Source organism: Primulina huaijiensis, chromosome 9 (genome assembly GCF_012295235.1).
Source record: "Primulina huaijiensis isolate GDHJ02 chromosome 9, ASM1229523v2, whole genome shotgun sequence".
In the NCBI taxonomy this organism is placed as follows: domain Eukaryota; kingdom Viridiplantae; phylum Streptophyta; class Magnoliopsida; order Lamiales; family Gesneriaceae; genus Primulina; species Primulina huaijiensis.
The window spans coordinates 15,795,096-15,810,310 of NC_133314.1; the positions used below are offsets into that span (position 1 = coordinate 15,795,096).

General features: G+C 34.0%; 1 protein-coding gene across 1 annotated transcript; it reads left to right on the top strand.

Annotated features, from left to right (window-relative positions):
* The first annotated feature begins 2,688 nt into the window (after positions 1-2,688).
* On the top strand, positions 2,689-6,588 carry LOC140984649 (uncharacterized). The gene is made up of 8 exons (XM_073452197.1): positions 2,689-2,959; positions 3,075-3,096; positions 4,600-4,656; positions 4,738-4,819; positions 4,980-5,075; positions 5,193-5,317; positions 5,415-5,433; positions 6,094-6,588. Exons 1-8 carry the CDS (start codon positions 2,860-2,862, stop codon positions 6,319-6,321), a joined length of 729 nt encoding a protein of 242 aa, XP_073308298.1. The 5' UTR covers positions 2,689-2,859; the 3' UTR covers positions 6,322-6,588.
* The last annotated feature ends 8,627 nt before the right edge of the window (positions 6,589-15,215 follow it).

Here is a 15,215-nt window from a genome sequence, read left to right on the forward strand (position 1 = left end):
TGTTGTCTGAGTTGACGGGAATATCAAGACTATACCGTTATGCCGTCGATATTGAATGAGATTACGTATTAATCAGAACAGATCTGAGTTGAGTTGACTATTGATATTGTGCCTATTCGATATATCATTTCAGATTGATATTGACAGCTTTGAGTTCGAGACTTCGACAAAATCAGATTGACAGAAAGACATGTATAATTCAATGTTTGATCAGGAGATATAACTCGAATCAGATTTGGTTTGAGTTGTCCCAAAATCACATACTAGATTGTTATACCGTGATAGGTGTTTCTGCTTTATATAGCTCTATATTAAAGCATTGAGATAGGAGAGTATGTGGCAGATCATCCAAGCTACTGGACGTTCGGTTGTATCGATGTGCGTAGGAGAAGATCGACTCCGATTGTAGATATTCGATATAGAGAGGACCAAAGTCTGGGAATAAGACGTACCGCCACCTCGATTGGGAGAGTAGGTGGGAGATTGTTACGTCTTATTCACACCGGGATCCCTAGATTTAGATGTGAATCGAGTCAAGAGTTTTATCTGTATTCACTAATGTGTCATAAATTATGATTCATATTCTTGATACATGATTTATGCTTACGCATATGATTTTATGTATTGCATGTATACATGTTTTATACTGGGATTTATTCTCACCGGAGTTTCCGGCTGTTGTTGTGTCTGTATGTGTGCATGACAACAGGTGGGACATGATCAGGGTCACGAAGAGATTAAGAGATCAAGACTAGCGTGGAGATTTCGGGCTTAGTTGTAGATTGTGTATACAACGTTGATGTGGAATTGATAAACCCTAGTTGTATAGTCTGACTTGAGTTTGTTTGATGATAGATCCTATGTAGATTCGACATTTGATCTGGTATTTCTATAAGAAGTTACATAACTTGTCGTATAGATTCATACACTTGTTTGTATGCTGCGCAATTTTAAAAAAAAAGTTGACCATATTATATAGTTGATCCATTTAATCTCAAAGATAATCGAGTTAGCGTCTGGGTCCCCACAGTTGTGATGTGAGAAATCCTGAATAATGGAAGAAGCAAAGCACGATGAAAGAAGAACTTGGGGTAGATTGCAGGAACAAAAAAAAAAAGGAACGCCGCTGGAGGAGCTTGAGTCGCAGCGAGACTGTTGAATGTGAGGGAGGATGAATGCAGTAAAAAAAAAAGATCGAGGAATGAAGATGCGGAAAGTGAAAATACTCGTAAATTTGTTTGCTTGAGGTTGAAAGTTTGAGGATTGGTAACTTGTAAAATGTTTAGGCTTAGAAGATTATCATTGTTGGAATTCGCTTGGAGGATGTGAGATGTTATCGGGAGGCAGAACGTGTCAAGAGAAATGTGAATACAATATAGGTTTCATGCAAAAATTTTGGAATGGACAAAGTCAGCAGCAAAGGTATATAAATAGCCAAATTGGATCATCTGACAAATTGACTAGATGGGCATTTGTTAGGCCCAAATAGTGTAAACCCAATTTAAATTTAAAAACCCACTTGATTAGCCTCCATGAAGTGTGGAGAGTTGGGCGGTTTAAAGAGATGATGTGTGCATGACCGGCGAAGTTGACCCATGATCCATGATCGATCGTGGTGGAATGTGGTCAAGTTGCTCGGAAGAGTTGAACAAAAAGATGACAGAAGTCATCAGAAAGCCTCTCGACAACAAAATCAACAATCAACTTGTACAAAATCACAACAAAATGCTCTCTGAAAAATTTCATTAATTCAAGTTCATCTTATTTCGTTTATTTCTAATTATCAGTAGTATAATTCCATTAGTTTTTTTAGCCCATTCCTTCAATTTTTATTTTTATTTTTAGTTGTAAAAGATGTTGAATCCAATTCATAATAGCACAATTAATTTTGGTATTGTTCATGAATTTCTTTTATGCAATTTTCATCAAATTCCTCATTTAATATCTTAGTTTTGTGGCTTACCGAGGGAGTTAGAACGAACAATCGAATCGAGATCCACGTCACTTGAGCGTAAAAGTCAGATTATTTAAAACTTTGGCATGATTATGTGCCTAACACACCAGCAAATTTTCATGATAAACAAATAGTAATGTTTTTTTAAAAAAAAGTAATTTAAGAGAAAATTGGTCTTGTAATTTTTTTCACTTCGTGATTTTAGTCTCTATGTTATCAAATTTCAGTTTTAATCTCGTATTTTCTCCGTTGTTGGCGATTTTATTCCCTTTTCATCGGAAGTGTTGATGTGACATTACACACGTCAACGCCACGTCAACGTTATATTTGTGCCATATCAGTGCCATGTAGGAAAATAACTAAAATCACAAAAAAAATATATATCTGATTAAAACTGAAATTTAACAAGATATATGATCAAAATTTCAAAAAAACAAATATATAGAACCAAAATAAGGTGATTTTCTGGTATTTTTTAAAATTATGCAAAACATGACAAAATCAGGAAGTGTAAAGTACTATCAAACAAAGACATATATATCAAGACATGTCTGGAATTTCTTTTTTTAAAAAAAAAAAATTATAGTAGAATACGAGGAATTGTTTCTCAAAGTGTCACATATTTTAAAAAGCTCTCATTTTATTATAGTTTGGTAAAAAAAAAAATTAATTTTATAATAATTTATTAAAATACCGATTCTGTGTGCTAATTAATTACTTCTTTATATTCAACGTACTATGAAAGCAGTCGTTTCTTCGAAGCCTCGCAATTATCCACATCCCCAGCTGTATTTCTACGCTTTCCTCTGAAATCTCAGTCCATCTTTGGGATTTTTCTCTTCTTCGCTCAAAAATCAAAACTCAGATTCGATTTCAGTTTCTGCGGAGAAGGAGAAGCAGCGGAAATGGGCTCGCAGCAACATTTGGATAAGATGCAGCAGCGGCAGAACTACCGGAACCTATGGCACACAGATCTTATGCGCACCATTCAGAATGATCCTCCCTGTATGTTTTATTTTATTCCAACTTTTTTTTTATGTATGTAGTTGTTTCTGTAAATGATGGGTAACTGTTTTACCTTTTTATGATTTCCTTTTTGTGTTGGGTTTCTATTTTGCAGATTGTTGCTTGGCGCTGTGGTGGTGAGTGAGTAATGGAGTTTCGATTTTGTTGTGCTGTGATTTTTTGGTGTTTTTGTGGTGATTAAAGTTGCTATTGCGTTCTGATCTGAGTTCTTGTTCGAAGTTCGATATTTTTTCCCCTAATAGATGAAAAGTCAATTGCTGTTTTTTGCGGTAAGACATATTAGTACAATATTAAAACTTGTCTTTGACAAGAGAGTTGCTTTGAGCAATTTATTTAAATTTCATGGATCGAACATTAATTTCTTTCTTCTTTTTTTTTTGGTCACCAGATTTTAGATTGACTTTGACTTGCACGAATATTTTAATTCCCCGTGCATGGTTTCACATTCACAGAAAATATATTATATAGTTCTGCATTGATTTTAATGCACATACACGACTAAGGAGTGATAAATTTACCACTATTCAAAGGTTAATGTAGAACAATGAGTAATGAAAGTTTCTTACTCCATGAGTATTATTTCTTACTGTGAAATGGATCTCAGTATCCCTCATGCTCGAGAGGTATTATCATGATTTGAACAACTTTATTCCTTTTATTATTTTGTTTTTGCTTACGATCTGACTGCCTTCTTTTTACAGAATCAATCCCTTTTTAAGGCATAGTGTAAATATTGTTTTTTGTTTTTGGCAATTGATTATTGGAATTAAAGTCCAAATGGTACTATGAACTTTTGTTAGGCTCCCACTTTTGTTGTAGAGGTACGCAACTAAAGTTATATACTTTCTGTGTCAACAAGATCTGCTTTAGAAAATAAAGTATAAGATCTTCTATATCCTATTAGTCTTGTTTCGTGTCATCAGTTGATTAAGGATATCTGTTCATGGCTATCTCGAGAAACCTCTATTTTATTTCAAGGTGGTCCCTTGACTGAGCTTTTCATGCTTCAGTGGTGTCGTCTGAATATGATATCCATAGATAATAACTATGCTATTCTTAGCTTAGTGTCGGCATAAAACTGTTTCCTCTAGGTTTGATGAAGAAATATAATGATGCTAACACGGGACTGTAAATTACTTCAAAGTAAACCAAAATTCTGATTGATGTGCCTCATAGTTAAAGAGTCAATGTAAAATTGAATCAAGGCCTGATTGTATGATACAAATGAAGCTTTCTATATATTATGTATGTGAAATGAAATTCATGTGTTATGGATCAGTGATATGGAAATGATAGTTGATCGAACGATATCAGAGTTCTTTTGAAAACTTTTGTGTTGACCTGATGAAATTGTACTTATGTCGTAATCCGTATCTGTGTTGTATTTATGTCCGATACTTTAGAAATTTTTTTTAGGAGTATCCGTGCTACAAAGAGGACTGATTGTATGATATAAATGAAGCTTTCTATGCATTATGTATGTGAAATGGAATTCATGTGTTATGGATCAATGATATTGAAATGAGTTGATTGAACAATATCAGAGTTCTTTTGAAAATTATTGTGTTGTCAACTGACCTGATGAAATTGTACTTATTTCGTGATTTCAAAATTTGCAGTGGACCGTGTATATCTTATATGCTTCGGAAAAGAGCCCTTTACAATGATATGACTCGGTAGTTGAAGTCTCCTCCCTTGCTAGCTTGTTATTGGATCCAACTGCTTGCATGATTAAAGTGTAATTGTGTGTTCAACAGGTATGTCTGCTGTGCTGGCTATATGCCTTGCAGTGGTCGATGTGGAGAAAGTCGTTGCCCTGAATTTTGCCTTGCCACAGAGGTAAAACCAAATTTGGTTTTGATTGTTTTTAAGAACTGGTATTTTATCTTAAAATGAAACATTATATACGGTCACTTTAATCGCCATTTTTCAATTATGATTAATAGTAATGTACTGAGACCAATTCTTATTATCTATTTATTGTCTTTCAAAATTTCAGGTGTTCCTATGCTTTGGAAATTCAGTAGCATCAACAAGGTTTTTATTGCAAGATGAGTTTAACATACAGACGACGCAATGTGATAATTGCATAATTGTATAGTTTCTCTCTCTGGATCTATTTTCGCATCAACCCTAGTCTCCACTACTAAATATGCCTGTATCTTTGAGTTTTTGTACCCTATTTGATCTTGTATTGATTCTTTACTTTTAGGGTTTCATGTTTTGCCTCCAACAAATTGCTTGCATTTTTTCAATCGTTGCAATGATTGTTGGAAGTGAGGAACTTTCAGAGGCTTCTCAGATACTGTCTTGCTTCTCTGATATGGTGTACTGCTCGTAAGAAACTTAGCATTAGCTCATCCGATTTCTGGTAAAGGTTGTTGAGTTGTAATGATATCTTCCGAAAATAACTAAATATTTTTATGCTTTGCAGGGTTTGCGCTTGCATGCAGGTTAGCACAAACTTCATATGATTACTTGGTGGATTATGATACAGTAAAATTTATAGACTTTGACACGAGAAATATGGGTGAACCTTGTAGGGATACCTGGAGGGCAATTGCCCCACTTCAAATGCAAATACGTTCAGTATTAAATATATATTTTATATTTGTCTAAAAACACTACTTGACTTTGGCCCTTCATCTGATGTGAGAATGAGGAAGTGACTTTCTGAACATTCAGAAATTGTGAATTAAAATAAAACTGGATTTTATGAAAATACTCATCACATTGTTTGTTGTACACGTTGGTATTCTCTTTAGTCCTTGATTCTTTGTGGTAAAACATTAAGAAAATTGCCATTCTTTGGTTTGGTTTTAAAGACTTGAATAAAATGTTTGCATTGTTGTGTTTTATATATTTTTTCTGATTTATGCTTTTCTTTTATTCTTCTCACCCTGTTTGACTCACCTACATTAAATGCATCTTAAGAATGTAATCCTGACTCTTTGAAAGGAGAAAGGATTAAAAGCAAGTTACCTATCTTTCTCTGCCCTTTTCACTATCTCTACAAAATCATGGATTCAAATGTCGCATAAGCATGTAGTTAACATTAACTAGCTCGTGGTTTCTCATCTTTGAACACTGCTTGTTTGGTCTTGATATTTCAGACGCAACACAAGATCGAAATGGACAAGCGAGACGGAAAGTTCGGCCCACAACCAATGATGGCGCCGAATGTCCAGCAAATGTCGCGTCTCGATCAGCCATATCCCCCGTCTGTTGGATATCCACCTGCATATGGCCAGCCCAATTATCCTCCACCTCATCAGGCCCCGGGCTACCCACCTGCCGGCTATCCACCAGCCGGCTATCCACCAGCTGGCTATCAGAGGTGATGATCGTTCCAGTTTTTTTTTGTCTTTCTACTACAAACTCGAGACCATAATTTGCCAGTGCGTGCATGATTGGTTTGTTACTAATTTATTGTCGATATTTGAAACTTGGAAGAACGTGTTAAATAGCGATATAGTTGCATATTTGATGAATTATTGTAAGTTTCTCAATTGATTGATGAACATATCTAGTTTGCAGCATCTGTATTTGAGCTTGTAACTTGTTCATACTTTTGCATTGAACCCAATATTTTGATGCGCTGAATTTTTATATGAATGGGTCATGAGGTGAATATATACTATTCTATTCACTCAGTCTATATGGCATTCATTTCTATCTTGTTTTGTTCTCAGCAATAAAACACTAAATTGGTCATGTGGCTTTTACTTGCTAATTCTATTGAAGGTGAACATAGTTTTTCAAATGAGATGAAATATGCGAAATCACAAGTTAGCTCGTTTCGCATTCGTGTTATGATGTCGTATACGACTCAGTCTCCAAACTTTGATTGATATGATACTTGTTATTTTGCAATTTTCATGTCTGCAACTTTAAAAATTTGAGATTGTCTTCGGATGGGATGTATTTAATTTAAATTAAAGGATTTGATTCGAAGATATATTTGAAATAATTTTTTGATACTTGACAAAAACTTGTGTGAGACGGTCTCACAGATCTTATTTTGTGAGACAGATCTCTTATTTGGGTCATCCATAAAGAAGCATTACTTTTTATGCTAAGAGTATTACTTTTTATTGTGAATATCGGTTGGGTTGATCTGTCTCACAGATAAAGATTCGTGAGATCGTCTCAAAAGAGATCTACTCTTAATGTTTTTCAAACCCATCGTCTCAATCGCCATAACATTTGTCTAAATTAATATCGTGTATTGAAAATGCATTTATGTTGTCTTTGGGTGATGAATTACAAGAAAATATCTGATACGAGGAAAAGAAAATAAACTCAAAATCTCTTGATTAAATTTAGGTAAACACCTCTACCACATTTGAGATCATCCATGATTTCAAACAAGTCAATCCAAATGATAAAATGAAATCCTGAAAGCATGATTTCTAGAATATCAAAGTGTTGAAAAGAAACAAAAAAAGGCAGTGATAATATTTATTGTAGGATCGATCGCTTGTAATTTTACTAAAAGTGATAGCTGGTAGTAACAATGTAACTCAAATATTTTAAGCTGTACAATAGCTCGAGTACCACAATTCGATCGCTCTCTCGGTAGAATCAATTATTGCACTCCAAAAATATATCTCTCAATAATTGTATTTCTTGCTATCAATGAGAATCAAACCCGTGACCTTGACTTTGATATCAATTGTGTGATCAATCGTTTGTCGCTTTACCGAAAACTATAATCAGTGGTAATGATGCAACTCAAATATTTTAATTAGTATATCAGCCCAAGCATCACGATTCGACCGCTCTTCCAACAGGGACAATTATTGCACTTCAACAATATCCCTCCTAATAATTGTATTCATTACAATCAATGTGAATCGAACCAGTGACCTTGGCTCTGTTATCAATTGTAAGACTGAGCGCTCGTCGCTTTAACAAAAACTATAGCTGGTGGTAACAATACAACTTAAATCTTTTAAACCGTACAACTGTCCAAACACTACGATTCGATCGTTCTCCCGACAAAAATAATCATCGCATTCCATACACTTACTATATCAGTTTTCTTAAATTAATCTCTCCCCTTGTATTCATGCGATAAAAATAATGGGTGGTTTCGACACCATGATCCCCTAACGCATCATGTGATGTCTACCTCTAAACATCAAAGTCGGATTGTGGTAGGAACTATATGTGACTTGAAAGCGTTGTTTGGAACAATCGCTTCGTTGGTAACGCTTTTTCCAATTGAATAACACGAAACCATACAATTCAATTCACGCATCTATACTATACTATACTATACTATACTATAAAAGATGAAAAATAAAAAATAATTATCCATATTATAGCTGCATGATATTCAAAAAATTATAATGAAACACGATAAATTTTTTTAAAAAAAGTTATATACTAAAACCATTGTTCTAATTAAGTTAAAAATCTACGAAAAGGCATTTCCAAAGTTATTATTTTCCATATAATCTTTAATCTTTTTATGCAAAAACTAGTAAACACGAAAAATTATTGTAAATGAAAAACTATCTTATACATAGACAACGTGTGTATAAGATTGTTAGAATATAAAAATATTTTATTATTTGAAATTTATGTCATTTTGTTAAGTAAAAAAAAAACGTTGGAATATATACACACACACACACACACGTTATATATATATATATATAAACGATCATATAAACACCTAATCGATCAACTTTTTCTTGGAATAATCATAATTTGAGTTTAAAAAGGTCAAATTGGGCGGCCTAACAACAAAAGTTTGAAATATTTAAACCACGACACAATTTAATAATCATTCAAAATGTTCAGAAAAAGCCCAAATAAGAATCCAAGACGCAAAGAATAATATATAACTTATTCCAAAGAATCTATGCTAAAATATTATAGACATGATTTAAGTTTCAACAAAACAAAACAAAAATTTATAATATGCAAAAAAAATTTATTTTATTTGGAAGAGGAAATTTTTTTAACTATATTATAAAATTATGAATGAAATTTAACAATAAATTAATAAATGTCCATTTTCAATCCCAATTTGCGTAATTTATTTTAACTTTTTATGTTGTTTGGTTGGTGTGGACTAGACGTAGACGTAATCTTGGCTGCCACATGTGAGGAAACTTCTGCGCAGGCATCTAAAGAAAAAGACAATATTCTTTTGTATATTAAATGAAAATTTGTATTTTATTTTATTAATAAATTTTATTCATAAAATGAATGGAATGTAACATGAAATCGAGTGCAAATAAAAATTTTCATATTTTATTTGATATTAAATTACGTGAAAATTATATTTTGATTCAATATTTTTGTCTTTTTATAATTTTGTTAAATATATGCTACTAAATTCTAGTTTTAATAAGTTATTTTTGTTAGATTAGGTGTCCGATGAGCTGACCAGTGGCTTGTGTTTTATCGATTCTTATTCAAAAAAAATATTTATTTAATGATATTTTACGGTTTTATCCAATTATATCATATCATATTTTCTTTAATCATATCATATCATATTTCCTTTCATCATATACGTATACGTGTCCCTTTCAATGAATTCAAATCCTTAATTGTGACTTTCGTATCAACTGTTAGTCGATGGATCCATTTACGTATAACCATGGTACCAGGCGGCGGAGACATCAGCGACAGTCTCACCCGTCAACTGAGTATTGGCCTTACATATCATCGTGTCATCGTATTAGTCACAATCAATTCACCTCATTCAACTTTTCATATTTTCATCTCTTATAAAAATTCATGCATATATAAATAATTTTCTTTTAAACCAAGCATGCAACATGTCTATTAGCACTTACGTTTCATCATAAAATTTCATAAACATATAAAATAAACATTTTAACATGTATTACATCATTCAGGGCACGACACTGCCAGGACGTCTAAAAATTTTTAGGTGTAAAATGACCGTTTTATCCTTAGACGCATAATTTTCCATAATTATCCCTAGACCTTGAAACGACATCCCAAATAATCCCAAACTTAACATATTACCTTAAACACTCCCTTAAATATTTCTTAGGCTTAAAATTTATCTTTTCGATAATTTCCTCGATTCGTTTTTAAACTTATATTTACATCTAAGTTTTGACTCGTATTGATTCGAAACTTTACCAAATTTGCACCAAGGCTTAATAACACCCGACTAAACCATATTCAACCCAATTTAAGCCCATTAAACCTTTGGATCAGCCTAGGACACCTACTGAATTCTTTGCGCATGATTTGGTAACCCTACGTTAACTAACCTTGAATTTCTTCAAACCTAAGCCATAGACAACCCTTCCATCCCCTAACAATCGACCATAGGACCTAAACCGAACCCATAGAAAGCTACTAGACCAAGAATAATGCCCCAAACGAGCCCAACCCTTCAAGCCAGGCCCAAAAGCCATGCGCGACCCTCCATAGCTGCAGTTCCTCCATAGCTTTCGACCCAAGCCTCATGCAATCAATCCAAGACCTTGACTAGCCTCTCCTAGGATCATCGAACACATCCCTACAGCTGCAAAGTCCCTGCCCCTATAGGAAGCAATGCGAGGGACGTTGGTGGAGAGATGAGGGATGCACCTTACTGATTTTTCTTCAAGATTTTCGTGTTTTTTCTTTCTCAAAGTGGTGTGTGTGTGTGTGGCCATGTTTCAGCTAGGGAGAGTCCTAGTGTGTTTGTGAGGGGTAGGGCGTGAGTTTATGTGGGTTATGGGTAGGGTTTTAGGTTATTTTTTTGATATATAACACAAGGTGCGTGCTTAGATCCATTAACCTAGTATAATAGACCTATTAAGCCCATTAGTAAATATTTAAAATATTTTGTTTAGGAAAGTTTGTGAAATTATTAGTCGAGTTCTCAAAACGTCACTATTTTTGTCAAAATTTGATTGTCGGTACGTGTTAAAAAACATTAAAACGCCTCATTTTCAAAAATTTCATTTAAAATACATCACACATTAAAAAATTAAAAATAATTATTTAATAAAAATATTTTCTCTCATATGGTTTCCGGTCTCTTTTTCTCTATCGCGTCTCGAATAATCTTTTAAAACACAGTTTTTATGCATTCATGTAGAAAATTACTTTTTAAACATGTAGATATGCACATTATATTTAATTCATGTAATTAAAACCATTTAATTAGTCATTTTCAACTTTCCCTAGATTCGCTTGCAGTTAGGTTACATTATCTTATTTTTGGACCTTATAGAAACGTTGTGGGGGAATAGAACTTCTAAAGGGAGTCAACTAGGGTAAGCCCTTTCGCCGTCATGTTTGACTATGATGCAGTCTTACCATTAGAATTCACAGTGTCATCAATGTGAGTGGAAAAACAGAATAACTCTCTCCTGAACATTATAGCGAGGCAATGATCATGGAGTTAGAAGAAATAGAAAAACTAAGAATCCAAACATATAATGTCTTACTGTTATAGAAGAAGAAAGTGATAATGATCAACAATAAGAGAGTCAACAAGAAAAGTACTCTTGAAGGGAAATCATATGGAAAACAATACTACTTTTGGGAACAAAGTAAAAGGATTTGGGCAAATGGTCTCCAAACCGGGAAGAATTATTTAAGGTGCATAAGGTCATGGAGGGAAATGGATATTGGTTGTCAATTTTAGATGTCCAACCACATAAAAGAAGCATAAATTGCCATTATTTAAAGCCACACTTTCCAAGTATTAGAGAAGAAAGCGAAGGAAGGAGTAAGTAAAGAGATCATAGAGGTTTGTATCTAGCAGGGAGTTGGTTGTATGGCCATTTTAACATATGTTTCTATTTTTTTATAATTGCTTGAATATACAAAATATTGTAGATAAAATGGGCTATGCAGCCACTTTTTTAAATCAATGCAATGTGTGAACATTAACATTCCAAAGTGTGGGCCTCCTGGTTACCTGAAGATAGTCTATATGTGGGGAGTCGGCCATGGGGCCACTTGTACATATATTTTGGTCTGATGTTATTGAGGATTTTAAACATCATTGATAAAGTAGGCTATACAGCCACTTGTGTAAATTTTTTGCTTGTTTGTGCATGATAAACCATGAGGTGGGCCTCCGGGTCACCTAAAAGGTGTGGTAGATAAAGATAACGAGCAGAGAGTTAGACTTGCGTGCCTAGATAGAGAAGAATAAAAGAAAAAAAGTAGAGCAAAATGGGAATACTATGCAACGCAGCTGCGGTTCTATAAGTTTTCTTTCGTATAGATTAGGTTTTTTGGCCAATTTTGTATGTATTTAGTGTTTTGTTTCAATACTTTATTTGAAGTGGGTCTTAAGGCCACTTTTATAAATATTTGTTTTTTTATTATTCGAGGATGGAAATAGTTAGACGAATTCGGCTGTTGTGCTACTTTTATCAGATTGATTGCGTTTTGTTTCCATGAGGGGATAAATTGAGAAAATAATCATGAGTGAGAAGTTTTTAAGCCAACCTATGTCTTTATTAGAAATTGGTGAAATGAGTGGGCTTAACTAGACCAAGTTATAAGAAACAATGAAAAACTCATTTCCAGCAACCAACACACAACATCACATACAAACCTATTTGTATCTCTCATCCAACATCCAACAATCACAATGTCAAATCAACAATCACCAAATATGAAGCGGGAATGAAATATTGTTTGAGGATTTACGATAGAATCTTCTTCTGAGAAAGCACGACCCAAGTTTGATCCAGGTTTGAGAAGGCAGCTTTGGGCCTCATCTTGTAAACGAGTGGATAAGGATTTATGTACATGTATATTGACACAATTGGCCAATGCTTGCGAGGGACAGTTGTTTGGTCCAAAAGTATTTGAGCCCAATTAATCTGACCCAAATACAAAGAAACTAGGTGTATGGAAAAGCCCATTAGTTTGTTCAAATAATTCGAATCAATGAAGGAGGGGGGAATTGTTTTATAGAGAGATCGTGGCCAAGTTAATGGAAAGAGTGGGGAAACTCATCACTAAACAAAAAATGTATGACTGTCAGATTGAACACATTCAATAGCACAAATGTGCAAATTCTATGCAAATATTTCCATAGTTATAGTGTCAATATTCCAGCATCTTTCATGTTTTCGGTCCATATTTTAGCATTTAGAAGTCATTCTCATTCAGTTTTCAACAAAATTTTATTATATTTTCATGTATTTGCAATTTCATACTGAGTTATATATAAACAATCATGTTGTGATTTGATGATTCCGCGGTAGATTTGGTGAGCTTGGGTGGGTAATATACCGGAGTATAGAAGTTTACTTTTCTAGTAAAGATTTTGACATGATGAGATGAGTATGACCTGGTCTGATCTCCCGGGTGGTCTGGCATGGTCTGCCCATGTGCTCTGGCCTGATCTCCCGGGTGGTCTGGCATGGTCTGCCCGGGTGCTCTGGCATGGTCTGCCCAGGTGAACTGGTTGGATGACCTCGGGTCAGGCAATCTGCACACACTCAACAAGATAATGTTAGTGGGGCGCCGGAAGGGTTTCCGACATAACCACTCCGACGCTCAAGTCAGTACAAGGTTCACCAAGTAGAGAGAGAATTTATTGAATGCATTAGATTGCCATGTTTGTTAAATGAGCAAACCTGGGTATTTATAGGGAAGAAGATGACCTCGATTATAGTGCATGGACACTGTTCCTGATTAGACAACTGCTCATGCCATGTCCTCTGACAGCTTCACATGCTCTATCATCTGACAACTGTGCATACCCTGTACACTAACAACTGCCCATGTCTTGTACTCTGACAACTGTCCATGTCCTATCATCTGTTAGTAGGCATGGCGACCCATACTATTCGGGTCTTGTCATAGGCATTGATTATCATGCTAATGATGCATGGTGACTCTATTGGTCAAGTGACCTGAACCCTGTCCGGGCGAAAGTACCCTGGTCGGGCGAGAGTACCTTGTCGGGACGAGAGTACCCTGGTCGGACGAAAGTACCCTGGTCGAGGGAGAGCACCCTGACCGGACTGGAGGACCCTGGTCGGGCGAGAGTACCCTGGTTGGGCTATAGGACCCTGTCCGGGATATAGGATCCTGTCTAAATTTTATCCACGCTCTACTCTTTGGAACAAATTGGAATTTGACTCGTTTAAGTTTTCTCTTTCCGTCCGAGTCCAAGAATGACCCGAGCTCTTTCCAGAGTATCATGATTTATTTAATCAAATTTCCTCATCTTTCACTTATTTTTGGTGTTTTATCCGTTAAAGAGATTATAGCGAACGATCGAGTTTAGAATTAATTTTTGGTTTTTGAGAGGTTGCTAGTTTTAACAATTTTGTTAAGTTAAAGAGTTGCAAACGATTGATGTTGTTATGATTCAAACTATTTTCCTTTGTATTTTTAAATGTTAGTGGTTGTTTTATTTTTAGAAATGGTGCAAACTATTTTATAAATAATTATACAGTTTCGGCCGAATCATTGAGGGTTAAAAAAAATAAAAAAAATTCTAATACTTTTTAAGAAAACGAGTAGTGGACGTTTCATTCTCATTCAGTTTTCAACAGAATTTTATTATATTTTATGTTTTTGTAATTTCATACTAATTTATATATAAACAATCATGTTGTGATTTATTTCATCAAATTTCCTTATCTTTCACTTATTTTTGGTGTTCTATCCGTTAAAGAGATTAGAGCGAACGATCGAGTTTAGAATTCATTTTCGTTTGAGTCGTAGAAGTTAAATTTTAACAGTAATTTTGGTGTTGTTTTGTTATAACAACTGACACGCTCGTATCATCACAAATATTGTGCAAAAAATAATATTAATGTTGAAAATTAATATTTAAAATGTGTATGTTGAATATTTGAATGTTGAAAATAAGAGTTGTAAATATTGAAAATTAGTGTGTGATGATGTAAGGTAATGATGATTTTATTTTTGGATTATTTGTAAAGATTTTCTATAAATAGATCTCTCATTTGTGAAGAAAATCACAATTGAGTTGAGAGAAAAATATATAAAGTGTGTAGTGTGATAATTTTGAGAGTTTGAGATTTTTACTTTTTACCGTAAATTTTTACTTTTTCACAACACGTTATCAGCACGAAGCTCTAAAAGTCCTCCATATTTTTCCAAGCTCCAAAACGGAAGAAAAAGATAACAAAAGTAATAATATTTATTTTATTGTTTATTTATTTATTGTTTATATATTTAATATATAATATAATGTTATTATAAATAATAAAAATAAATTTTTCAAAAAACTTGTTATAAA

Excerpts from the sequence above, each read along its gene's own strand:
- LOC140984649 (XM_073452197.1), top strand. The coding sequence starts at position 2,860 with ATGGGCTCGCAGCAACATTTGGATAAGATGCAGCAGCGGCAGAACTAC. Across the intron at positions 2,960-3,074 it reads CATTCAGAATGATCCTCCCT|ATTGTTGCTTGGCGCTGTGG; the intron begins GTATGTTTTATT and ends TCTATTTTGCAG. Across the intron at positions 4,657-4,737 it reads CTTTACAATGATATGACTCG|GTATGTCTGCTGTGCTGGCT; the intron begins GTAGTTGAAGTC and ends TGTGTTCAACAG.